At 47.8% G+C, this 26,000-nt stretch overlaps 2 protein-coding genes and 1 non-coding gene across 6 annotated transcripts in view; 2 read left to right on the top strand and 1 right to left on the bottom strand.

Annotated features, from left to right (window-relative positions):
• Positions 1-27: 27 nt before the first annotated feature.
• LOC144132462 (uncharacterized) lies at positions 28-11,839 on the bottom strand. Its single transcript, XM_077664887.1, has 7 exons — positions 11,679-11,839; positions 10,351-10,395; positions 5,323-5,478; positions 3,258-3,298; positions 2,670-2,772; positions 678-782; positions 28-411 (listed from the first exon to the last, which is right to left on the bottom strand). Exons 2-7 carry the CDS (start codon positions 10,357-10,359, stop codon positions 337-339), a joined length of 489 nt encoding a protein of 162 aa, XP_077521013.1. The 5' UTR covers positions 10,360-10,395; positions 11,679-11,839; the 3' UTR covers positions 28-336.
• A 481-nt stretch (positions 11,840-12,320) lies between these two features.
• Positions 12,321-12,404, top strand: TRNAL-CAG (transfer RNA leucine (anticodon CAG)). The gene has a single exon. It is a non-coding gene; the product is annotated as a tRNA-Leu (tRNA).
• Positions 12,405-12,994: 590 nt separating this feature from the next.
• Positions 12,995-26,000, top strand: part of Klc (kinesin light chain) — a 116,241-nt gene continuing 103,235 nt past the window's right edge. For 2 of the 4 annotated variants that reach the window (XM_077664885.1, XM_077664884.1), the window contains exon 1: positions 13,033-13,376. The gene's annotated coding sequence lies outside the window, so the exon portion shown is untranslated. Of the gene's footprint in view, positions 13,377-26,000 lie in introns of all 4 variants that reach the window. The other 2 variants (XM_077664880.1, XM_077664882.1) reach the window with 2 other exon arrangements.

The following is a 26,000-nucleotide window of genomic DNA, read 5'->3' as shown; positions in this document are numbered from 1 at the left end:
TCTTGGGGGGGGGGGGGTAGGGGAAGAGATCTCTCGAACGTTTGTGACACATTTATTTACCGCATAAGTTCATAGAAAAACGTGAGCGTTGCTGCCGCTCAAGTGTCTCGCAAATACAAAACTTTGGCGCCAATAAACAATGAGCCTGCGCCTTCTTTATTAATATAAAGTTAGCCCACTTTGAGAAAAAGAACTGCAAACGCGCGGCCTCAGGCACCTCCTGTTGTAGCGAGACATTCAACAAACAAATGCAGAGTTAACCGCTTAGTGCTGCCCTCTTGCGGCAGCTGGTGGGAAGCAGCACATTGAGGGCTGCCTCCGCTCGGTGTGTGCCACTCAGAACATCACGTGCAGCGTCCTCACTTCGAAAGACGTCGCCAGTGCATCGTTCTTCCTCCTGGCAAGGTCGGTCTGCGGGTGATTTATGCACACGTCACTACTCTTGTGACCATAAAAGGTACAAAAATTAATACAAATGCAAGGAGTGCAGAAGCATGGCGAAAGCAACTGCTAGCTCTTGACAACTTTTCACAGCAGTACGCACGGTTGGCAACACGTTTAGGCGCTCTGGTTACTGCAGTTACGCTGATACTCATTCCGACTTGTCATAACTAGGCGATATCACACAGCAGCCAACGACAACGTGGAATATAAATTCCAATATGGGAAATGCCTACCTGTGCCTGGGCATCGCAGCCAGTCCTACAGCAGGAGAAGAAATTCGTGGCATCCATTTCCGAGTACCGCACGCAACGGCGAGTCTGGGTCCCTACCTGCACATTCTGAATGTTTATGGAAACTCTTGGACCAGTACTACTGTGTTTTTGTGCCCTCTTCTTTATTAGACATTTGTCATCAAAAAGCCGCCCAATAAACTATGCTTTCTCAAAAAAGCCCATCCTAATTTGACTTCAGCTCCACAAAGTTACACCGTGAAAGAAACTTATCTGGAGGATGTTTTTCACTTTCAATCGAAAATTAGGAAAATGTCCTCTGTGCACGGATATCATACGCACCATGCACATACAAAGTACCCAATCGCCGGCATCGCCCAATGCGAGCCTCCCACTAAGGTGAGCGTCTTATGGCCTGAGTGATGTCAGGCCGTAAGACGGTGAGGCGCAAGTGATGTCCTGGATTGCGCAGACAGCTAGTTTGGTCCCACAGCACTCGGTATTGAGCGGCGCCAAAGTTGGAGCGAGAGACCAGACAGCAGCCTTCTTCCGCGCGCGAAGAAGGTGTAACTCGCTGCAGTCCCGTTCACTTGCTTACATCAACGCTCGTCGGCGTTAAAACGGTTTGTGGAGGTCGCCGGCCGGATGCGTCGCAGGATGCTTAGGACATCGTCGGTAAGGAATGACACCACCGGTGCGCGGCACTTTTCAGGGTTAGTGCAATCATGGGAGAAGGAGGAATGTACGTTTACTGAAGTCAAAGGGTTCTCGTCCTGGTCCTTACGCTCAGTCAAGGACTCCGTTTGATATTGCTGCCTGCGTGGCGATGGATAACCGCTGCCATTTAGTCAGGGATGGTCAGCATGTCTCCCTGATCAGGTTTCGGGTCGTCTATCTTAGCAATGTTCGTGTTCTCTTGGTACGCCCATACCATGTGGTACAGGTCTCCATGTGGCAGTACTTGCATTGTGGTTTGATGCCGGTTTGAGTTTATTCTTCTGTAAGGGCTGGAGAACGTCCATACCATGTGGTGCAGGTAGTGGCAGTACTTGCATTTGGTTTGATGCCGGTTTGGGTTTATTCTTCTGTAAGGGCTGGGGAACGTGTGGGTTTCCAGCCTGCCTAGTGTTCTTTCCACCTCCTTGTTGAGTTGTTTGCTTCCACGTGGATACCTTCATCCAAGTATGTATAGTTCCAGGATGTTTACGAGGTTAGCGGCGCCCCTAGCTCTGCTCTTTTGTTTGGAGGGGCCTGGTTTGCCAGCTCTCGCGCAGCAGTTGGTGCTGCTGCATTCCCTCCGGTGAAGCAGTGCGCGAGGATTTGTACGATCTGCTTTTGTTTTTCAAATTTCAGGGCTTAGACAATCTTCCTTACTGATTTCGACATTCTGCAGTCGCCATAACTTCTGGCTGCTTCATGGGTCTTAAAATAACTCCCCAGACATACCTCCCCAGACAAAGTCAGCAGGACGCGGCGTCATCCTCTCGACCAGCCCTCTTCTGATGCGCCGCGCCCATGACTCTTCGTCAGGCATTTATATGCATTTTGGTCTGCCCCTTGGGAACTGTAATGGGCTATGTGAATAAAGTAATTTGACTTGGAAAATAATTCGAAGTAAAACGTGGCGATTACCATAACGATACGAACTTTTTGGGATGGTTTTTAATTTAAAGCACTAGCATATTCATACAAAGGCGAGATTTCTTTCTTAAAGTCAAACCTAATGATTTTGAAGTAGGTCATGTTTCGCCCCTTGTAGAACGGAAGAAAAAGTGCTAGCCACACATAAATGCGCCTTTTTTGTTTACTAAGAGAACTGCTTTTGTTCTGTCGCCATTGCATAACCTAAGCTATTCTTACCTAATAGTAATTTGCCACTAAAACACAAGTTGCGTGGGCGTTTATTTTGAGCAAGGCCACAATAAGTGGCCGGTTCGTTGTCTTGTGACAGTTTCTGTGGGTGCGGGCCGACGTCTTAGCGACGGCAATGCTTACGCTCTTGCGTCCCGCCTTCACTCCGCCACGTGTGACGCCTCGTCCGTCTGGAGGCCTCAGCAGCTGCCGTACGCTGCTCCCTGAGTCGTCACAGCGCTGCAGTCTGTAAATGAGGCGCCAAATGCACCCACAATTTGCAGTGCCCGCCACGTCGAGGTCACTGACCCCAAGGAGAGGGCAAAAAGTTTTGCATAACATAGCACGCAATCCCCGTAAGGTTCCACGACCTGTCCCGTTTCTGCGAAAATCGGTCTCAGCGACATATCGGTTGTAGATATCTGAGAGGGGACAACGGCTTTTTTTTTCATATCGGCAAAAAAGCTGCATAGAGTACTGCACACAACAGACGGTTGTTTATATATGTATTTATTTGTTTAGATCATAATGTTAGCCTCATCACAGGATGTTACAAAAAAGGGTGAAATTGACGGGCAAAAAAAATTCAGGAATCTACAAATGCAGGCACAAGAACTTATAAAAGAAAACATATTGAGAAAAGACACCCAGAAAACAAAACAGCGTTTAGAGTGCCAAGACGACAGTACATTCTAGACAGCACTTATGCATGAAATAAAAAGATTTTTTTACCTCATTTGCACAAGGCAAATTGTGAAACAACGGTGGTGTTTCTGGAAAATATTCAAACATAAAAAATACATTTAAAAAAATGCTAAAAGAAATAATACTTGACAAAGTCAAGAAGGATTATCTGCACTCAGACACGATAGAAATTCATTTTAGTGACGCGCTGGTGACTGTATCATCTGTTAGTGGGTTATACATTCCTTTACTTCTTGCGGGAAATAAGGATACCGAAATGTGTCCATTAAATCTAAATTGCTTTAAATGTTTAGAATGTTTTGTGCACGTGTTTCTTGTTAATAAGGTGATAGGTATTAGTCTACGTCTAGTTTAAGGGCTCCACTCAAAAGTAGTTGAATAAACTTCAGACGTAAGAAACGGGATCGACTACTGATAGTGGGAAGAAACGCTTGATTAATTAATGAATTAAGGCGATCGCTTGGACAGTCGTCTCTTCGAATTGCCCTTCTGTTAAAGAAGGCCCGTTTACGTGAGCATCTCACCCGGTAAATTCTAAAGCAATTCCAAGTACTCTGTACACAACAGAGACCAGGAATCGTGATGCTATTTGCTCGCAGTCACGTGCACGTCAGCACATAAAGCGGCAGTCAAGAAGAGAGTGTTATGACACTCCTGCAAATAAGGCAGAGCTGTTGGAGCTATGACATGTGCAGAACCGGAAGAGTGAGAAAATAACATATCTGTAACCAAAAATAACTACTGCTTAATTTTCGTTATGAGGTAAAAGCAAAGTCAGAACTTGCCCTGCACATAAATGTAGCTCCAACGTAAATAAAAAGAACGTCTTGACGTAAGCAATGTAATTAAGAGTGATATAGATCACCCGTGTTCCGATCTGCTTAGAAAAAAAATGGCAGTGGTTTAGCTCTAATTAAACCTGGAGTGACGCAATAGCTACAGCTGGACGAGTGGAACTTGCTCATTTGAATTGCAAAGTCAGTCTTTCGCCGCTCTGTTTCGCCGGGCGTTCCTTCTTCATCTTTGTCCCACTTGACACGGCGCATGCGCACAGCTGTGGCAGCTCGGTATGGCCGGCCCGCCACGCCACCGGCAGCAGCAGCTGCTTCGCACACGTGGCTGGTCACGTGACCAACCACGTGATCAGCTACGGCGCCGCGCCACCGGCAGCTGCTCCGCACCACGTGACCAACCACGTGACACAGGGTGTAGCTGTAGCTACAAAAATTCGCCAGACACACCTAAGATTGCTTACGTGTGGCAATACGAAAGCATTCCGTGTTCCTGCGTGCGTTGTTTACGTCTAACGTTTGTACATGCACTAAAGTTCTTGAAATGGCGCGTCGCAGGCCGTGCGCTCCACTGTCTACGCAGTTTCCGGTGGCACGATGTATGACACGACCCACGCACACGCGCGGGTATGACACCACCCGGAACGCTGTACGACAAACAGCTGCATGACTATTTCGATGCGAAAGTCGGGGAAGTCATAGAATTGAAGGCGCATATGCCGTATGTACGAATCGCTTTCGGAAGATAGCCTCCAACTTGACAAGCACGTGCAATCTATATGCAACGAGAAACCGTATGACACCACCCGGAACACTGTAAGACAGACGGTTAATTGAGTCACAGTTTTGGTATGAATGTCGGCTTGCTGTATGCGTCATACGGCTGCTTATTGACGTCACTATTTTTGGTGTCATCGCTGGGGTTTTCTGTACCGTTTGCGAGTACGCACACACGCGCCGCCGTCTTCTCTCGTGTGTCTCGTTCCCCCATCGTCCGTCGTCTGCCAGCGCTTCAGTGTTCAGAATCTCGTAACGGGACCAGTGATCTGATGATGGGCTTGTTGGCTCATCACAGAGGAGGAAATATGCAGAGCAAAAAAAAAAACGCACGGACGACACAGTCGGCGTTTGTGTTTGTCTTCTGTCATCCGTGCATTTTTTGTTGTTGTTTTTTTTTTGCGCGGCATATTTCCTCTTCTGGGACCAGTAATGCTTTCGCGTTAAAATGGCGATTAAAAATAAATGCAAATAAAAAACAAGCACGAAATCCAACGGACAGGCGATGTTTCCACACTTCGTACCTCTTGGAGCCGACCGCTTTGGAGCAGCTGTATGCCCTGGGAAATATGGTCGGGACATATCCTGGCTTCCGGGGGTCGTCTGATTTTTTCCCGTCGACGAAGTGATAGCTGCAGACCCGGCTGTTTCTCGTGGGCACCCAGGGGCTGCCATCTGCGCTGTAACGACAATATTAAGAGGAAAGGCAATTTTGAGAGCTCACATAAAAACTACAATACAAGAGAGGCATGGCTTAGGTATAGGAAAACAGCGCACAGAAAACAAGGACGGGAAGACGATGGCACGGAGTCGCGACTTCGTCGTGTCTGTGTGCCCGCTCCAGCTTTTTCTGTGCACTGTTCTCCTCCCTAAGTCATACATGCCAACTAGCCCAACAAGTTTTATTACAAGTCAGGCAGACATGTCGGCGACATGTTTGATATAAACGACAGGATAAAACCGTGTATTACTACCAACCGTCATTCATCGTCCTTACTTCATAATCCGTGATGACTCCGGATATACTTCAGATAACACGTTCTCGTGCAAAGATTCAGCTTATGCTACGGTATAGTGCAGGTGGTTGATCTTCCATTGAGGCGTGCTTGAAAGGTGTTCGGTACAAGCTCTACGCGCCTTTCTACGACTATCCGGCACGCTATTCTCGATGTGGCTGGCAGAAGGGCGTCTGTGTGCCCCGCTCCAGCTTTCCAGACCGGCGCCGTGCAGACACGGCTAACGTTTGTGTGTACGGACGCGACACGCGTAGAAGAGGAACCCCTGTGGTTTTCGATTAACTTTTCGTCGCGTTTCGCTCGGCGAGCTAGGCCAGCCCCGGCATTTTAGAGCGACCCGGTCGTTTCGACCTGCGACGTGTGCAGCGCCACGAAACGGATCGGTGCAAGTCAATCTAACCACTGCCGACAAGCAGATGGCCAGGGTTCGATAGCGTGTGCATGAGCCCGACAAGGAAATTCCATCCCGACAGTGCAACTCGATCAGAAGCTGCAGTGCTCATGTAAACTGAACATTCGACTTCACATTTCATACTGGCAGCCTGCAAGAGATTTCCCACATCCCGACACATTTCTCGTCCCACGACGCCACCTTCCTAAAGACGGAATAAACAAAAACACAATCATAAATAATATTCCCATGTTTGCATCAACAGAAACGAAATAAAGTACACAGAAGCCTTCACTCGAAATTACGTTAATTTAATAACAATGTTGATTTTCCCCACTACTGAGTATACGACGTATGAGGCAGGGCGTCCATCTGACAAATCCACAGACTCCTCGTGTGCGGCCTTGCATAACCATCACACGTATAACCGCTATAGTATTAACAATAAGGTTACTAATGATGCTTATTTTCATCAACACGCAGTATATGATGCACAGTGTCTATAGTAAAAGCTGTCTTTTGACAGCTTGACAACGTCATGGACACCCTGACCGTGTCTTCAGTCCATGCATAACCACTTCCGCGTAACAATACTGTATTCTCGTACGCAACATATCAGCTAACGCTAAACATCTTATTGTATTTGGCGAACGATGCTTTAAACGGGTATACAAAGTTATGAGGCCGCTGAAGTCACCTGAAGAGGGCAATGCGATAGCGGTCTGTTCTGGATCCCATGCGCAAGAACGGAAGTTAAGACGACGTCCAAATCGCAGCTTGAGAGACTGCCGTGGGATTGCTTCAGAGGCAAGAACAGCAACGACTGGCAGTTACACATGCGGGTTGTTCGGCGCCACACACGCTGATGAGGATCGATGCTCGGCCTTCAGTCATATTCTGAAGAATCCATCAGCAGCGCCCCGGAGCTGTTAAAGGTGCAGCAGAATGGCTTCCAAGATACGGCAGAATGGCAGATCAAGCAGAGTGACCGAACCAAGACCGGAAACCTTAAAGGGGCTGCGATACACCGCTTGAACGGATGCCGGTTACACTTGAGACATATTATTTGTCACACAAATGCTGACTCAAACAGAATTACGAGAATCCATGCATAGGAACGGGAGTTATTCAATGAAGAAATTTAAAAATACAAGAAAACAAAATGCTGCCCTCAACTCGATTTTTGCGCAGCTTCCCATACCCATTTCACTCTCCCAATGACGACACTTAATGCGACCAATCAAAACAGCCTATCTTAGCACGTGGCGGAAGTTTACACTCCATGGTTGCCTGTTCTCTGTAACTCGTTCATGCCAAGGCTGGCAGCGCCGTTTGCATGGTTACAACAACCATGTGAACGCCCAGCTGACCCAGCGATGCTTCACCGTCACGTCGACGGCGCAGAAGGGAACACTGATCAGTGACGTTCCCTTACTTGTGGATCCGAACTCGAGCGCGAGATACTGCGACGGTGTGACAGCCTGCGCAAGATATCACATTTAGCATAGCGCGTACCGCTACTGCTCACCGTCTACCATCGCCCGTCGCTCCTAGCGCGCTGATTGGTCACGGCGAGCAAGGAGCTCGCGCTGTTGACTAGGGTGCCTCTAAGCCAGCGCCGCGGGGTGGAGACAACTTCAGCGGCGCCGCCATATTGAATCACACGGGATCAGCGGCGCTAGCGTCTGTAACGGCGCCGTTCATGCTCTCATGCGCTTCAAAGTGCTTTAACTTGAACGGCCTTTTGCAGCGAGAGCTACACTGGGCTACCAGTCGAGCATTTCGCGGTACATGGGAGAGGCAAGTTGTGATTCAATATGGCGGCGTCGCTTAAGTTGTCTCCACCCGGCGCTGACATCGAGACACCCTAGCTGTTGACGGGAACGTGGCGCCATCTGGCGCAGCCGCCCGGTGATCCTCCACAAGCTGACGATGCGCACTGCCTAATAATAATAATAATAATAATTGGTTTTTGGGGGAAAGGAAATGGCGCAGTATCTGTCTCATATATCTTTGGACACCTGAACCGCGCCGTAAGGGAAGGGATAAAGGAGGGGGTGAAAGAAGAAAGGAAGAATAGGTGCCGTAGTGGAGGGCTCCGGAATAATTTCGACCACCAGGGGATCTTTAACGTGCACTGACATCGCACAGCACACGGGCGCCTTAGCGATTTTCCTCCATAAAAACGCAGCCGCCGCGGTCGGGTTCGAACCCGGGAGCTCCGGATTAGTAGTCGAGCGCCCTAACCACTGAGCCACCGCGGCGGGGCCGCACTGCCTGCTAAATGTGAAACAAGCGCATCCTTCCTTGGGGCCGAAACGAACGCTTCTAGAGTACAATGGCTCGATTGGATCGATTCCGCAAAGCCGCTCTCAGATACATAGAGAGTAGCCATAAGCGTTGAGTGCTAGGTCGTAGGACGTTTACAGAGAGGCGCGTAGTCCTTCGTTGCAAAAAGTAGCCAGAGCCTCTGGTGGCGTATTTTTCTTTTACTTGCTTTACAGAGCTTTTATCTAGGGTGAACAAGTTGGTTTCGTTAGTGTAATATAAAACAAAAATACTTGACAAAACGTATCTCTAGTTATTAACACAACTTACAGTATATTTACTCTTTGTCAAATCAAGCTCCCAATAAGTGATGTCACATCCGCTGCTAAAAACCGCCACTGTATGGTGACACCGTCAGCGCCGCGAATTTGTTTTTGCGAGCTAATTAATATATTAAAAACTTCAGTATACGCGGTACGACCGATGCTAATAGCATCACTATAACTCATTCTATGCAACCAAGAGGCAAAACAATGCACTGAAAATGCGTTTCGGAGCCCCTTTAAAGTCGTTCCCCAAATTTTAATTTCTCTTCCAAAGGTTGTGCAACGCTTTGTGTCCATACGTGTCTTCGGTGCATGTCGTTATTTCTTCATTCCCGATTTGGACTGAAGGAAATCAAAATCGGCGATGGCACATTTGTCTAATGCAGTTGCCAAAGAACCTGATCTGTCCGCGCCGCTGCGGGTTCGAATCCCGCTTGCGGCAATAAAGTGTTAGAGCGAAAGCTCCACTCTCTGAGCTGCAACTTTCAAGGTCAACATGGTCCACTTTGACATTGAGCTAGGCTTCACACACTTGACGTCGTACCACGTGGCCGGCCACAGCTGGAGCCGAGCTCTGCCTGCGCCGAGCCACCACCGTACCACGTGATTAGCCTATGTAGCGCGCGCCTCGCCACGCTCGCTTGAGCCAAAGCCAGGCTCAACTCGTCTTTAGCTCGTCTCATTAAGCATAGCTGAATTAAACCCCAGCCATTTTTCATTCGTTTATTTATTTATTATGTCATTCGCCCACATGGCACTCGACGTCCCTTGCTACGCTTGCTTTCGGTAGCAATGCAGATACTGTCGCAGCCTCCCGGTTACTCCGATGGTGACGGATTTTCAAATTGGGCGGCAAGCTATGGTTAGTACTTCATAGTGACGTGACACCTGTGATGTCATTACTGCCTGGAGCACTCGGAAAATTTCCTGATATGCGGTGGAGGAATTTTGGTGTAACGAAAGCTGTAATGTTATCTCATTGAGCGTAGGCGTTTTTCTCTTGAGGAAAGCCCTACGAACGCAGTTGTGACAAAAATAAATTCTGAAAGCCAGACCACAGCGTCATCAATAATTTGCAAGCCATTTTTTATCCCCATTTGCGATACCGGTCGCGTCAGCACGCGGCTCCTTCGTTTCGTCACATTCAACTCTTCTGCGCAGCGTTGGCGATCACGTGGGCTCATATACCTTTGGGGCGAGAGGCCCCGTACTCGCGTTACAAGCGCGCCACGCATCGCCAAGCAGCCTGTCAGTTTCCAAGCCACATTATTATTTTAAGAGTGTTAGCTCTTACTACTCGCATTCGAACGTTTCTTGACCGTCCGAGATTTCAAGATGGCGACCGGAAATCTCGTGTCAGCAAAATGTGACCGCGCGCATCACGGCGGCCTGTCACGTGACTACGTGACCATGTGACGTCATCACAACCTGCCCACCGGATTGTGAGCAAAAATGGCAGTTAAATTAATGATCAGTCGCGAAAGGTTGCTCGGGAGCAGCAGCCACAAGCCCAACAATGCAGTGGCCTCCCCGCGCAGGCGCATCGCTTACCCGCTGCATCACTGTGCCAGGAGTGGTATGAGGACTCCCAGAGACCTACGAATGTAAAGAAGAGAATGGCGTACCACTTCTGCATATATGGGCATTAACCCGTTAACGAGTTCGCGTCATACCGTTATATGCTTAAGTGTCCCGTCTAGATTTTCGCCATGCAACCCTGTGACTCCAGTTTCGAACAATATTTTAATTAGTGGTATGCGGCATTTTGTCCATCTTCGGTCGGTACACTGAATTTATTTTCGCAGTTATAGCATGCACCAACCAGCTCTATTCAAGCATGTACCTAGCCGCCGCTGTGGCTCAGTGGTTATGGGTGCTAGGCTGCTGATCCGAAAGACACGGATTCGATCCGACAGTGGTAGTACGGCCGGGATCAAACCATTGTCTTTCCGGTCAGCAGCCGAGCACCATAACCACTGAGCGCATTTCAACGGAGGCAAATGCGAAGCTCGTGTACTGTACGGTGTCAGTGCATGCTGAACGACCCAGGTAGTCGAAATTATCAGGAACCCTCCACTACGGCGTCCCTCATAGCCTGAGACCGAACCATCAAGCACGTACCCTACTGCAGAAGTTACCGCCTAGAATACAAATTTGTTGCAATAGATGACCCATACCTACTACAGGAGATCCATATATCTCCTTCCGAGCCTCCTGCGAGCTCACTGAAAGCATGGACCATGAGTGCGTTGACAGAAAACGCAGACAGTGTTTGTTCTACATAAATGAACAAAGCATGTATATAATATCCAAATCTTGAACAACTCACTACCACATGAACGAAAAAAACAGCACAGAAAAGAGAAAGAAAAATTGGAGAGGGGACACAAGCTCCGCCTGGCGCGATAGCGTTGTTTAGGCTTTCCATTCTGAGTGGTTTGACACCTCTGAACGCATTTTTCTTTTTCAATTGCGTCAATTGATAAATTACAGATTCTAAATTTTATTAATTAGCATCATCAATCACTGAATTTTCATTGTGAACGTTTTGACAACTTTGAACCCCCTTTCTTCAATTTTTCATTTCTTTAATTATCCAGTCATTTAATTACAATGATTTCATTAACTTGTCATCGCCTATCACACACCAATCATTCATCAGCCACTAGAACCACAAATTGCCATAGTAGGATTTTTTTTTTTTGCAGCCACCGATTATTTCCGACGTGGTGCCGACTACTAGAACGCCGACGGCTTTTCACTGTAAACAAGCAATGAATATGCGCTCTTCCACAGAACAGGGGCAAGCAACCAGAAAAAAGCTACAGACGACGGCAGTGAAATGCTGTAAACCAATGAAAGCTTTAAACGGCACTCACTTTCGGCGACGCACAGCGGCGATCCACCGCTGTCGGCGTTCCCGCTCGTACTCTCGGCCAGGAAACTTGTGGAATCGCGCCTCTGGCGCGCTCATATAGGTGTTGGAGCAACCGACGACACAGCAGTTGTTTTGGGACTTCTTCTGGGGCTTCGTACTGGTTTTTTTACACATCACGCCTCCGACGGGAAGACGAACGAACCGCACAACAGCCCCACACAATCCCGTGAAAGCTTCTAATAGAGGCACACAAGTGGCGCCACTCTCGCCGCTAATGCGCTAGCCTGGCACTCGGAGTAAACGTTAAACAGACGGTCACTCTTGCTAAGACCGTTTTTAAAAGGCGCAACTGTGACTCGCTAAAACGTACAGAGTGTGCAATTCAATGACATCTCTGCAGTGCAATGCAATGAGGCGAAACGTGTTGAAACTCATCATGGATGTAGGACGCGCACAGCCAGAAAGAAATTAACTCGTTTGTGTGCACACCATGCACTTGCTGTACACTCGTCGTGTCGCTACGTTGATACTGAGACTAGCATTAAACCACAGAGCTGTGCAATAAACAAAATTTCATTCAAAATGGCATAGGTTGGGCCATGCTCTTCTACTTATACCTTAAAATCAAAGCAGTTCATCGTCTGTCAGGATGGCCGAGCGGTCCAAGGCGCTGCGTTCAGGTCGCAGTCCGGTCTTCCGGGCGTGGGTTCGAATCCCACTTCTGACACAATTTTGTTTCTTTTTTTGTTACGTAATTGTGTGAGTCTATGTTCCGGCTGCCATTGTGAAAGCACCGTGCGGTGTGAACCTTCGCACTTTGAGATATCTCGGCAGGCAAAACACTCGTGCGCCTGACCTGAGGCTATGAAAACGCACATCATGGAACACGTTTTCGTTTGCGTGGGTAGTTTGTTTTCATTATGTTTAAATTTAAGTTCGTATTGCTTGTCATGCCGCATAGAAAACCGAATAACAAGCCTGTTCAGGGGTTATCTGTGAAAACCAGCTAAAGGGTTCAGAAACGCTGTGATATCTTATTTCATTATGCGACGACCCAAGCACAATGTAGCCGCTTTTCAAAACAACCATAAGCTGCTGCTCACGTCGCCAGATTTCCTCGGACACCTTCCTCGTTTTAGTGAACTCTACACCCGAAAAAGCAAGCAGCGTGTGTTGACCGCGCACAGGCAGAAAAGCTTCCTGGCCAGGTTCGACGCCCTCTGCGGGCGCTTCGTTCCGCGCCCCACAGATGGCACGAGGCGTCCTGCTCGGGAACGCGCTTTCAAGTCGACCCTGCAGCCGGCCAGCGTTGACGTCACAGTCTGCGCGCCGCCATATTGGCGAAGGCCGGACGATTTTCTTTTTTTATGCTACTCGCTGCCGTCGCTGCGATGGTCTCGGCTCCGAAGGGCAGGTGCTGCTCGGTTCGCCCTCGCCGTTTCTGAAGGGAGGAAAAAAAAGAGAACAGAGACTACCCGAAAAATTGTGTTCGGTCTGCGCTCATCGTGCGAGTGTGTGTGTGCGCGTCGTCGCCGCCGTGCTTTTTTCTTCTGGGCGGCTGGGAAAGCTAAACGCCGTCGCCACTGTGGATTGCCGTGGCGGAGCCGGAGAGAAAGAGGAGTCTTTAGGCTTACGCCTCGACATCGGCTCGCCGCTGCCCGCTGTCATCGGGACGACGCCGGTGCCTCGAAGCTAGCCGGTGAGTAGGCGATCGCACCCGGCGCCTGATGCTGCCCCGTGCCTGGCTGCGGCTTTCGCGAACCGTCGAATCCAGTGCCCGGCATGGAACGAGCGAAAGCGCGTCACGCGGCCCACGTTGGACGCTCGCACCGCATCGCTGGCCGCGGTGCCTTGCATGCTGTCGCTGCTAGTTCGATTGACACCTAGACGATTTCGTCGTTTCTGCGGCCATCTGAGAACCGCATGGTCGGCCGATCGCTGCGCGCTGTCTTCGCCCAAGCGTTTCGGGCGAGGCCATGACTCACGCGTTCATACCGAGAGCGAGCCAGCTCTGAGAACTGACGGTCGGACAAAAAGAAAATGATGAATGGCAAAAAGAGCGCATTTGCCTTTCTGAGAGCAAAGTGTGGGCTGATTAATTAGCCCCATCCCGTTACGAGCAGAAGCGATGTAACGCGCTGTTAGGTCTGCGATGCGTTCGCGGAGATGTGCGTTTCGACTTCGCCTTTCGGCCGCCGGTTTTGCGTCTTTCCCCGGCTTGCGCGGCATTGTTCTTCAGCGCACCCTTGCCCATCAAGTTCCCGACTGGTCGTCGGGGAGCGCCGGGGCCGAGCCGTTTTGTTGGCGACTTGCTCGGCCGCAGCGGCCTTTCGAGTCTCTGACCCCCCTTCACTGCGGCGCTTAGCCGTCGTTGCTCGGCAAACAGCTGATGGCGGGGCGGTGCCTTCGAGGACCCGTATTCTCGTTGCCAGAAACGATCGCCCATCTGTGCGAGTTCTCGGTGACCGATCGAACTGTCTCCTCGACTCGAACTGAGGCCGTAAAATCGCTGTACTCCAGTAATGACCGATTGGTCTAGCTCTCCAGTGACGTCTTCCGCAGAAATCGCCGCCGTCTGCCATTTTGTGAGCGCGATTTTTGTCGCGTTGATGCCTCCGCGACGCTTCCGGGTGTGCGTTGCCTCAATGTGTTCCGAAGGATGTGGGAAATATAATTGCGCATTTCTGGTAAAGATTACCCAGCAATTCATTCAGTACGCTGTGGGGTAAAAATGTCATTTAATCCTTGTGATTTTTTTCCAATTACTGGCTCGTTAGATATGCCAATGATATGCTCCTTGACATACTAAGCATTTGTATGCCTCTTGTTTGTAGCCAGCATGTGTCATAGTAGGCGATTTTACATATGTGTTTGTAATATATCGATGTGACATGTATGCACATGAAAAATGCGTCTTAAAAGGTCGTAGTTAAATTTTATCATTGTGTTAGCACTGATGCAAAAGTCTCAGTAGTGGTGCCTGGTGTAAATATACACAAGGGCTGCATAAATTATATGACAAGCACTGTAAGTCAAACATATCTCTACAAGCGTGTGGAAAGTAACGTTCAAAGGATCCATCTACATGCTTAAAGTAGGATTTTGAGGATTGAAACTGAAACGATTTATTCTAGCTCTTGGTAGAAAGGACCGAAGGCATCGCTGCTTTGCGGCCAGACATATTTCCATCACCACTGCGATTGACAGCTTTGAAGGCTTTCACTTTTGCTTGTCAAGAATTTCTCATTGATGTAGTTCAGATCACAATTGTTGACTAGACAAACAACCAAGCCTCCTCACTGTGCAAGCGGCATCAGTAGATGGCATTGTTGTTTTTACTGCATGGTACTGAAGCAGATGCCGTTATTTTACAGGTTTATGCGTAGGGTCACCTTAATACTTGTCTGTAGTAGCTGCTATTTCCTGTTTCCAGTACATGTCAACTCTTGGTAGGATGTAATGCCCAGTTTATATGAATGAATACACACCTATTTCTGAAATGCTTGGTGCCTGCTCTGCACTTCTAGAAGTCTTATTTTGCATATATGTGTACTCAGATAATAGAAATCCTAACTGGTATTCAATTGTTGTTCTACTACCAAGAAATCACATGAAAGGTATTTTGATTGGAATGGCCGCGTATTTTGCAAAGTTTAGTGTTAGCACTGGGCTAAGTTGTATTAGGTATAGCACATAGGGCACTTAAACATGCTAAATCGCGTTGAGCTCTTGTGAGCATGCTTTGGCCAGATTATGTAGTTCCTTGTGCGCAAGCCATTCAGTCTGCTTATTCATGAAAAGGTGCATGAACTTGATGTTACAATTGCCCTTCCTATTTTTTTGCACTCAGAGCCAAAAGCTCACAAATATATAATTTTTTATTGATGATGTGTGCTCGTAAGGTAAGCACCATTTTGGGATCTCATGATGATAATTGTTATGTTCACTGCATAGCAGTTGGAGATAGATTTGGAAGGGTGTTCTCATTTCTGTTGGTACAATCAGTGTGTCGTCACCACTCGTTCTAGGAAGCCGAGATTTCACCAAAGTTATTTTTGTTTCTGTGACGGCAGGCCCTTTTAATGTATGAGGCCGCTTTTAAAATGCAATATTTCTAAAAAAAAATCAACTTTTCTAATTTTGACTGCAGCCAAAGTGGTAACCACCTGTGCACCTCACGAAACTGAAAACTAAATGCTTTCCAGCCAAATAAAAACTCGTCTTGCATGCCCCGATTTCCTCTGGACAATAAAGTTTTGCTCTCTCTCTCTCTCTTTTTCATGGTTCATTTTAGACTTATAATAGCTGTTTCTTACCTTATATGCCGATTTTTTATTATATTTTATAAAAAACGCTCACAAAAGGAACAAAAAACATTTTGAACACATTGGATTATGTCAAAATGCCAAAACTGAAATTTGGTTTGTATGATGGCATAAGCCATTTAAACAATGCTGTCAGTAGTATGCTAGGTGCTTTGAAGCACGTTGGGATCAAACGCGGTCTTCACATGCGGAAAGCTTGCCTGACAGCATTATTTTTTAAAAATCTTCCTTGTATTCTATTGATGCAGCAAAAAACTATAAGAGGGGGAGCAGAGTTGAAGACATGTTGGATTTTAACGGTCCTGCAAATTGGTGTGCGGAATTTGTAGTTATTCTTAATTGTTATCATTTTTCTTGAAACTCTCCTTTTTTGCCATTCGTTCTGAGGCAAGAAATCGTAACTTTATCCCGATACAAGAGTTTTTATTGATAATCTGTGCACATATTTTATGCATATCTATACTCCATTTCATACATCAGGTGTAGCACTGTCAAAGCTAGTGCCCTTGTTTGCGCTGCCTACATCCACAATCAAAAAGTAGTGCATTCCTTGTGGTGAGCGAAAAGCAGTAAATGCTTTGCCTGCGGGCCTATTACATGATACATTCCTCACTAGCTTGAGTAAATGCGCGTCTTTTGCTGATGATAAGCTGTCGCCTTATCGTGCCGTAGATCACTCGACCACAGAATAAGCGCGGAGTAACACCTCTCCCTTTAGTTTTTCACGCAGAGTGCTTACATACTTTTCACAGCATTGAACCTGAAGTATGTACAGAGTATAGCCATGCAGTGATCCACAATAAGCGAAATAATACAACCATTTTAGGATGGCCGTCTTTGCGATTCATGCAAGCACTGATGTAGCTTCGGAATGTATGGTATCCGTTCGCTTCTTTTGTATTCGTGAGCGATTTCAAAAGCCATAAAAATAAGATTGTTTCTTTTGTGACTACTTACAGAAATGAGTTAAAAGAGCTACTGTCGTCCTCAATATGAGACACGCGCTGCCTCACAGAAGCAACAAAACATCGTCACAGATATATATTGCATCTTTTCAGTGATGCCAGTCTTTTGGCAGAATCTCGTCATTGCGTCGGTTGCTAGTGTGTTGTCTATCACAAAAGTTACATCAGGGCAATGCTCTCTCTGTTTGGGAAGGAAGATGGCTCACTGATGGCTTGTATCATGAAAGCATTCAAATACCTATGCATTTTTCTCTTCTTTTTCCTGTAATGTTTTCTTATTGAAATCCTTGTCGTCTCCAATATCATTCCCAATTATATAGACAAGCGTCATGTTTGTAAACAATGGTGGCGCTGCGGTTGGCAGCGAAGCGGGGTGTAGGCAAAACGCAGCGCGCCTGCACTGCGCCAAGCTACGCTGCCTTCAAAACCAACAGGTGTATGCGAATATTTCAAACCGTGCGTGTCGCTTGTGGTTAGAAACATTTTTGTCGATGCTCGGAGAGTAGTTCTGTACTTTTTCAGCCTGTTGGCCAGACGGAATTAGTACTGCATCGGGTGCTTCTCCGCTCCTAGTTGGCGGCAAGTAACAGCGCAGTGCTACGGCAGATGAAGGCGCGATGATTCTGGTGTGGGCTAGTTGATGCATACTTTCTACGACACAGATTGACACAGCGCAACGGAACGAGGACGAGAAGAAGAAACACGAAACACAGGGTGTGCGCTGAAAGTATACAACAACTAGCCCACACCAGAATCCTCTTAGAACGTATTTCTCCTACATTGGGCTCTTTTTTTTTTTCTGTCAATGACCTATGCACGATTCTGACATAGCCCTGGTCAACCTGGTAGCTGTCACCACCTGCAAGTCGAGAGTCAGCGCCCGTCCTGTGTTTCGTGTTTCTTCTCGTCCTCGTTCCGTTGCGCTGTGTCAATCTGTGTCGTAGGAAGGCGCGAGGTATGGGGAGGAACTAATCGTCTGCAGTTCTCAACTTAGGCTATGTTGCTATGCTATGTTGCTACAAGTTATCAACTTATGGGCCGATAAAGCATATCCGATCGCTAGTGCAAGATAGGACGACGTGATGCACGACGCGAATCAGCTTTCTTGCACGACAAACCTTGTAATGTGCTTCCTATTTTCACGTAGCCGCTTCCCTCCGGAGAACTTGGAAATTAATGAACAATATAGCTGCTTTGAATAAGGCAAATATGATCCGAGAGCTCCACGAGCGCATTCATAAACGTTTTCCTCGAGCTCCAAACGAAATTTACGCTCACTCTGCTAAGCTACAAAATTTTGCTTCTTATTTTAGAATTTATTCATGTGTGTGCATTCTGCTTGATTGGGTGGCTTTTGGCGCGGAATTTTCCGTGTTTGCCAGGTTCTGATCGACCTACAATGTGAAAATTCAATTAAGTTGGGAAATAACACTGCGCGACATTGTCGAGATCCTATAGCGTCGTTGGACCGGCGTGGCGTTGAAAAGACACACTTGTTGAAATTCGCGAAAATGAATACAGAGAAAAAACCGTCGTGCGTGCTACTGCCCGAGCCCGGTGCTTTTTCCAGCGCGGCACGGTGTGGACGCTGAATTAAGGCGACTGGCGGCAGCTTAATTTTTGTCTTTACTTTTGCGTGAAGTGATGCTCGGGACGTTGTCCGGGTGATAAGCATCTGAAAAAGGCCCCCCGAGTTCAACTTACGATCCCAAGCACACGGAATATCGCGCCTAAACTTATGCTGAGAGCACGACAGAATGAGAGCGAGTTGCATGCGTTACTTGATTTTTGCACAGTTCACGCGACCGAACAACAATGATGCGAAGTCAGAGACGCGAACCAACTTATTAGATTTCAATACAGAAACGCAATGTAATAACCCAAGGGGTGAAATGAGCTCGGCGTAATAACACACGAGCTCGGCTGTAAATAATTATCCGCGAAGCCGATCCGTCGCCGAACGCGTCTTGCTCCTCGGCCCCTGCCCGTCGCTTTCGCGCCTATCTGACTGCAATAAACACGTGGAAACTTATGCCGCTTCCTTTCTTCTGCATTGGGGCTCAACCAACCGCACCACAATTTGTCGGCACGCCGTGAATTGTGCTCAAAAACACGCAAGCGTGGCGGACCCAATGCGGAAGGTCCCGCTTTTTGCCTACACAACGAAAGGCACTGCTGACGCCAGCGCCGCCACATCTCTTTGACGTCACGGCCTGACGCTTGTCTATATATATGGAGACTTGTCTTGTTGATGTATTTGTTTAGTTATTTGACATACTTGCTTCTGGTCTAATGCAGTCTGTTATTCAAATCCTCATCAGATGGCTTATGCGGGCTCTTCTGTTTGTTGGAGGGACAGGCAAAAGATCCATGGTCTGTTTATCTTTAAAAAGGAGAGTTTTTAATAACCGTACCAGGCTTTTATGTTCTGCATGCATTTGACTTTTCTTTTTTTGTCACGCAGAGCACCTCAGTGATTTCATATTAATTATATGTGCAACTGGTGGTATAAACCTTAAAATTATCATGGAAGCCCTCCCAGTTTAAGTTTTGTGCAGTTTTATTTTAACAAAGGCTGTCCTTTTTTTTTTTTTTCCTAATCATAACGGCTTGGCTTACTGCAGAAGCTGGCGCTCAATCGAGCCAACACTCTCTAGTCACTGTGGTGAAAATGTGAATCAATCTTTAATAAATCATGCACATGCAAGAGACTGGGATCACACCTTCCCCACACTTCCACTTCTTATAACCAGTAGGGGGGCGGGGGGGGGGGGGGGGGGGGGGAGGGAGTGTTGTGGCTCATGACCCTCGGCTGGTGACGAGCAGTGGCGTGCATTAGTTCCCTTATAGTACTCTGTATTGGCTAAGGGCAATAAATAGATGCAAGGTACAAACTGAACTAAAGACACGCACATTGCAGCGTTCCTTCTGGAGCAATGCAGGCCACAGTGGCTAATAAGGTGCTCTGCTTCTGTGCACGTGGTCACACCATTGAATCCTGACCATGGCAGCAGCCAAGTTGCAATGGTGATCAGCTGCAAAAATGTCTGTGTGCTGTTCAAAGTCAGTACACTTGAGAATTGAGCACCAGGTGATTAGAAATAATCCAGAGGCCTCTGCTGCGACACCTGTCAGTTCACGCAACTTCACTGCCTTAAAACCCCGAAACCACCTTACCGTCATCATATCTGCCGACACTTCCGATTTTTCCGTAAAATGTATGAGTTTTGACCTGTCTTATGATTTTACGAATCTTGCCTGAAATCTTATGGGAAAAAAATTTATTTACAAGAAAATATATATATATTAAAATCACTTTACGGTATGTCATGCCACTGCCACGAGAGGGGGCGATATTTTTTAGGATATCATTAACAGCTGCGACGTTGCAGTGACTTCTGTCGTTTCTCGGGAGGCCATGAATCCATATACCTAGATACCGCCAACCTTGTATTGCAACCGGAAACCCTGCCGCATTGGCCTTTGCTCGCTGGTTTGAACTTCCATGTTAGACTGGCCACCTGTCTTTTTGTGTGGCGAGCTGCCACGTATGGCACATTGTGACTCCATCGTTTCATCATCGTAGCGGCTTCGCGGTGATATGGCTGTGTCAAAGCCGCAATAGTACTCCCAGGTGTTTTTGACATCGTACACCAAGGAGTTCCCATGTTTCGCGCCGTCGAAGAAAGAGGAGAAGTTCGGATTTTGCACCACATGTGTATGTAATGCAAACATTTCACATGGTAGCAAGTCAGACATGAAGGTCCACATCGGTTCGAAAAAGCACCAGGGATACGCGCGGGCTACGCACTCCTTTTTGAAGCCTTATTATGAAAGTAAATACGGTAGTTGCAGAAGGTTTTGAGATCTTATACTTCTGAATTTGACATCAAGAAAAAGTGAACATCCCCCCCCCCCCCCCTCCTCCTTTGGTGCGGATAAAAAATCTTCCAGTTTTTTACCTCTCCAGGTTGGCAGGTATGCCATCACTATAGCTCCAGTTTTTTGCTAATAGTGTGCATATGTGTGTGAGAAAGAGATTGCCATAGTTATTTATTTTCATGTTTTATAAAGAAATTAAGGCAATGAAGTTTGGCTGAATAATGTAATGATGCTTCTTTTGGCTCTTTCGGCTACAATAATTTCTATAATTAAAGTACTCTTTGGGGCCCTGTTGACAAGAAGCTTGTACTTCGTATATGAATTTCACATCAGTGCAACCATGCCTTATCCTACAGTCTTATTCCTCAGCTTCCTTCACGACTTGCCTGAACATGGTATTGTCTGGAAGGTCAGTGGTATATTCAGTAATGTGATAATACGATAATTTTGGTGCATTAATGTATTACTATTGAGGGTTTCTATGTTAAGTGGAGGCGTATAACTGCATGCTCCTCAAAGAGCTTGTTTGCCCTGGAGCCTGCGCTCTCTCTGTCATTGTCCGTGATGTTTTACGCATTTGTTTGCACATACTATATGATGGGCTTTGTTGCTAGGTCGTGCTTTAAAAAGCTTGCATTCCGCATGTTTCGGAAGTGGAAGGAGGCATTGGGGGTGCCCTTGTGTTTCTTTTTCTGGAGACATACAAAGACCCTCTACTTCAGCATGCGAGTTCTCATTTTATGCGGAGCACCTTGGAATAGAAGATACGGAGTTGACAAAATACATTGACTTCCGAGTTGTGACACTCTCCCTGGCTTCATGAGCGTCATGCAAACGAAACCGGCCTGCTTAGACCTGGGGATTTAACTAAGGGCTGTGTGATAGCGCTGTTGCCTCGGTTGCAGTCTGTACGGTAATCCCAGATAGCTGCATCCCGCAAGGCTTTGTCCATTGTTCCCGATAGCGCGAGTGCCTTCCTCACTGCCCAGAAGAGGCGTACATGCAAAGGCAGCAAGTGGCGTCTTTGTACATGTGTGCCTGGTTTTAGCTAGGCTGCAGAGGAAACGGGGCAATTCTCCTTCCGGTAATCAGCAGCTTGTTTGGCCTGATAACATTCTGAAATTATGTGGAAGTCATTTTATGGATCTCGTCGGAAAAGCCATAAGTCATGATGAAGGTTTCAGAGGACAGGGTCAGTATTTCATTGTTCTGTTAAGATAAGAGATACGCCTTTTATACTTAAAAGATAGTTTTACAGCGTAAATGTATTGCACTGTAGCCGGATACAACTTGAGAACGAAGCGGCATTTCCCCATCAAAGGACCCCTGTCCAGCCATTGGCTTTGGCCAATTCTCATGAGCCTGCTAGGGTTACAATTCAGGGAGTGACAGATTAAAAGTCATAGTCGCTTCCCGGCATTGTTGCACCATTCCCTGCATTGTCGCGCTAGCAGGGTCATGAGAATTGGCTGGCGCTTTTGGATGGAAAGGGGCCCTTGACGGGGAAAGGCCGCTTTGTTTTTGAGTTGTATCAGACTGTAGTTTCGTGCATGCATATCACATATTACTTGAAGGTTTTTAACTTCAGGTGTGCTGCAGTAGTGAACAAAATATTCTCAATAAATTTTTATGAGTGGACTACATGAATGAATTCTTTCTTTTGGCTGGTGGCACTTAAAACATGGGTAAGTCAGGCAACAAAACCTGCTAACCCTATCCCAGTAGAGGCAACAGAAATTCATCCCATGATCACTTTATTTTGTGAGTAATGAGCCAAGAAGGTAGTAATGCCAGGTAGTTCCATCATTTTATGTCTTTATTGTCTTATCGGGTGTTGGGTAGAACTTAATCTTCTTGGTGGTGTATCTTGTGGCAGCCATCGGTGTCTTGCATATGTTACTCAGACATTTGGTCTATTTGCATTACTTTAGCCGTTACTATGGCTGGCTGGATAGTTGTGGAGCGAGAACTGAAGAGCCGTGCAACATAGCCACCTTGCATTTGTTTCACCCTAGCCTGTTGCTCTTTCATACAGGGATTGCAGTTACTAGTCTCACTTTCTTTTGGTGTCAGGTTGATTCAGGTGCTGCATTGTCTAAGTTGTGCGCATTTTTTAGTGTGCTAGCACTAAGGCTTCCAATGTAAAAAAAAAATCTGTTTGTCTGAAGCCAGCTAAACCTGCAGAAATAGAATAAATGTAACCGCGACTGGGGTGTTTCGAACCCGTGGCAGAAAAGAACAGACCAGCTTCGCTGGTCACTGCCCAAGAGCGCTTTGCTATCGTCACAACCGATTACCCCACGTGTGTAACTACCACACTGTCATGCTGTGCTTTGTCTGCCGTCACCTTTATCAACTTCCATCCATACACAGCGGATCCAGAACACACCGCATATCAACAGGCCCTCTTAAGGCACATTAAGCAATCCTAAAATTTCATAGTGCGCTTTATAGTAACCAAAGTAATCTTCAACACTCTCGCAAGGGAGCAGCAGTTCAAACTTAGTAGTGAGCTGCTGGAAGTGTTAAGGGAATACGTATACTTAGGGCAGGTAGTGACCACTGATCCGGATCATGAGAGGGAAATAACTAGAACAAGAATGGGGTGGAGCACATCTGGCAGGCTCTCTCAGATCATGAATGGCAGTTTGCCAATATCCCTCGGGAGAAAAGTATACAGTAGCTGCATCCTACTGGTACGTACGTACCTATGGGGCAGAAATGTGGAGGCTAACAAAAAGGGTTCAGCTCAAGTTAAGGACACTACAGTAAGGTCTGGAAGCAAAAATTGTAGGCGTAACGTTAAGAGACAGGAAGAGCACAGAGTGGGCCAAGGAATAAACGCAGGTTAATGACATCCTGTTTGAAATCAAGAGGAAGAAATGGGCTTGGGCAGGGCATGTAATGCGAAGGCAAGATAACCGCTGGTGCTTAAAGGCAACGGAGTGGATTCCAAAAGAAGGCAAGTGTAACAGGGGGCGGCAGGAAGTTAGGTGGGTAGATGAGATTAAGAAGTTTGTGGGAATACTGTGGTTGCAGCTGGCAAAGGACAGGGTTAATTGCAGAGAATTGGGAGAGGCCTTTCCCTGCAGAGGGCATAGTCAAGCTGGCGATGATGATGGTGATGACCACTAAGGTCCCGGATCACCAATTTTGCTGATCTTTGCCTGAAACTTCACCTTGAAACACTGAGGTCAAAACGAAAGTGAATTGAAGTGTGGCGTGCTAGCACACATACTTCGCGTTTGGCCAAGGAAGCTAAATCTGCTGTAAGTTCCGCTGCCTCCCCCCCCCCCCCATTTATACAGTGTTTTGCAACAATTCCATTGGGTAATCTATATCTGGAAGCCATGGGGTGTTGGAATGGTGTGGCTATACTGCTGTGTATGCTCACAGGGCTTGAACCATTGAGGTGTACTCCACATTTGGTTGAATACTAGCATAGGGGTTGTTTCAGGCAGTGACATGGACTGCAACGTATCTGGTCAGCTAGAAAGTCTTGCAGTCCTGCATGAGTGCAGATAAGGAGTGGCCTGCATCTTTTCACCTGGTGGCGTTCTTTTGGCAGTGTGGCTGAGACTGCTTATACTATCTTTGTGCCCTATCCTTGTTTGCTTGACATTTGCACTGTTCCACTGCTGCGAAGAGGTTGTTCTTGATGGATACGGTATCCATAGAGTCAAGCTGATGGCAACAGAGCTGGTGACCCTGTATACGCGTTGTGTTGAGCGAAGGCCTTGCTAGGCAAGCTGTTTTCGACTTTCACTGCTTTTATGCGGTGCCAGTCCGTGAGCCTGGTGCCATGAGGCCGTCGGCAGTGGAAATCCATTTGTTAGAGACGGCTTCGAAAAAATGTGGACCTCGGCGATTCGGGTTTGTGGGCAGCGTGCTTGTGCGAGGCCCGTCCTGAGGGTCGCCCTCAGACCTCCTCACGCGACAAGTGCGGAACGATCGGTGAGCCTCGTTCCCCGTTGCCGCTCGGCGCATTGGGCTCGAGTGCGCACTCGTGCCAGCCATGCGCGAGGCGTCGTCGTCGCGTTTGTGTGGCACGCAACCCGTCGGCCCGCGCCATTCTTCCGGCGTCCTTCTTGTACACAGCCGTGTGCTTTTCTCTCTCGATGGCTGCCGGATGGCCTTGGGCTCACGCTCCAGCGACCCGCGACAGCACACCATTGTGTGCGGCGAGTTGCTTGCTGCTCGCCACGGGCGCCGGCAGTGGCCGCTGGAACAGGGCGCGCCGCCGAGAACGCTAGCGCGGAGACGTCGACCGCACCAGTGCACGTCATCGCGGGTTTTGTTTCTTCCGTTTTTGTCTGCCTTCAACAGAAGGAAAGCGCTCACTTGGCGAAAAGTAACGAGGCATTGGCGTGGCCTCGCGTGTGAGGTTTCGTTTGTTCCTGCCAGCCTATTATGCTTAGCCATTCTTTTGTTCTTTCTGTGCCCTCGTTTCATCCGTCTGTCACTTACGTGGTTCCAGAGAGAAGTGCTCTTCCCTGGCGTGCATTTGTCCTGTGCCGTCCCGTTGTGCCCTGCTCTTCTGCAGTTCGCGCAGTGTTAGTGAGCTTCAGGCTGGTAGCTCCATTATGGACCCTGTGCTGGTGACCGTAAACGAGAACTTGTGCCTTCGTTCTCGAGAGTGCGCCCCGGCAAGGTCGTGTGATCCGTATGGGCCATGGACTGGGAAGTTTGTGTGTTCCTTAGCCGCGTAACTTCTACCGTCAAGCGTTAAGTTCGTGTAGTGCGAGCATGCGCAGATAGTAGACACCTTTAGCATACCGTGTTGCCGTTACCGGTACCGGAGTACTGGGAGCCCGCCCACCGCTGGTGAGCGTGCGCTGATTGGTCCCGATGCTGCAGGCGCGCGCGCAGCTGCTAGTCACCGTGATTCTAGCAGCTGCCTAGTGTTCCCGCAGGGAGCAGAGTTGCGCGACTGTTTTCCCCGCGCCGCTCCTGATACTATTCGCGGAGCGGTGATCACGTGTTCACGCTTACGTATTTTGTTCCAAACCCTGTTTGCTCATGCCCAACACATGAGCCGGAGAGGGACAGCCGCTCCCATATTGAGCACAGTCTCCCTTGTTATCCGACTGAGGGGGTATTGTGAAGCCGCGACAGGGATGAGGAGCGGTGCTTCGAAACGGCCTTCTCGTG

This window comes from Amblyomma americanum, chromosome 5 (genome assembly GCF_052857255.1).
Source record: "Amblyomma americanum isolate KBUSLIRL-KWMA chromosome 5, ASM5285725v1, whole genome shotgun sequence".
In the NCBI taxonomy this organism is placed as follows: domain Eukaryota; kingdom Metazoa; phylum Arthropoda; class Arachnida; order Ixodida; family Ixodidae; genus Amblyomma; species Amblyomma americanum.
The sequence above is the reverse complement of the archived record's forward strand: the minus strand, read 5'-3'. Positions and strand labels throughout refer to the sequence as shown.

Coding starts and splice junctions, on each gene's coding strand:
- LOC144132462 (XM_077664887.1), bottom strand. Junction 3,299..5,322: donor AAAGCGGTCGGCTCCAAGAG/GTACGAAGTGTG, acceptor AATATTTTCCAG/AAACACCACCGTTGTTTCAC. Junction 412..677: donor GCTGCGATGCCCAGGCACAG/GTAGGCATTTCC, acceptor AATCACCCGCAG/ACCGACCTTGCCAGGAGGAA.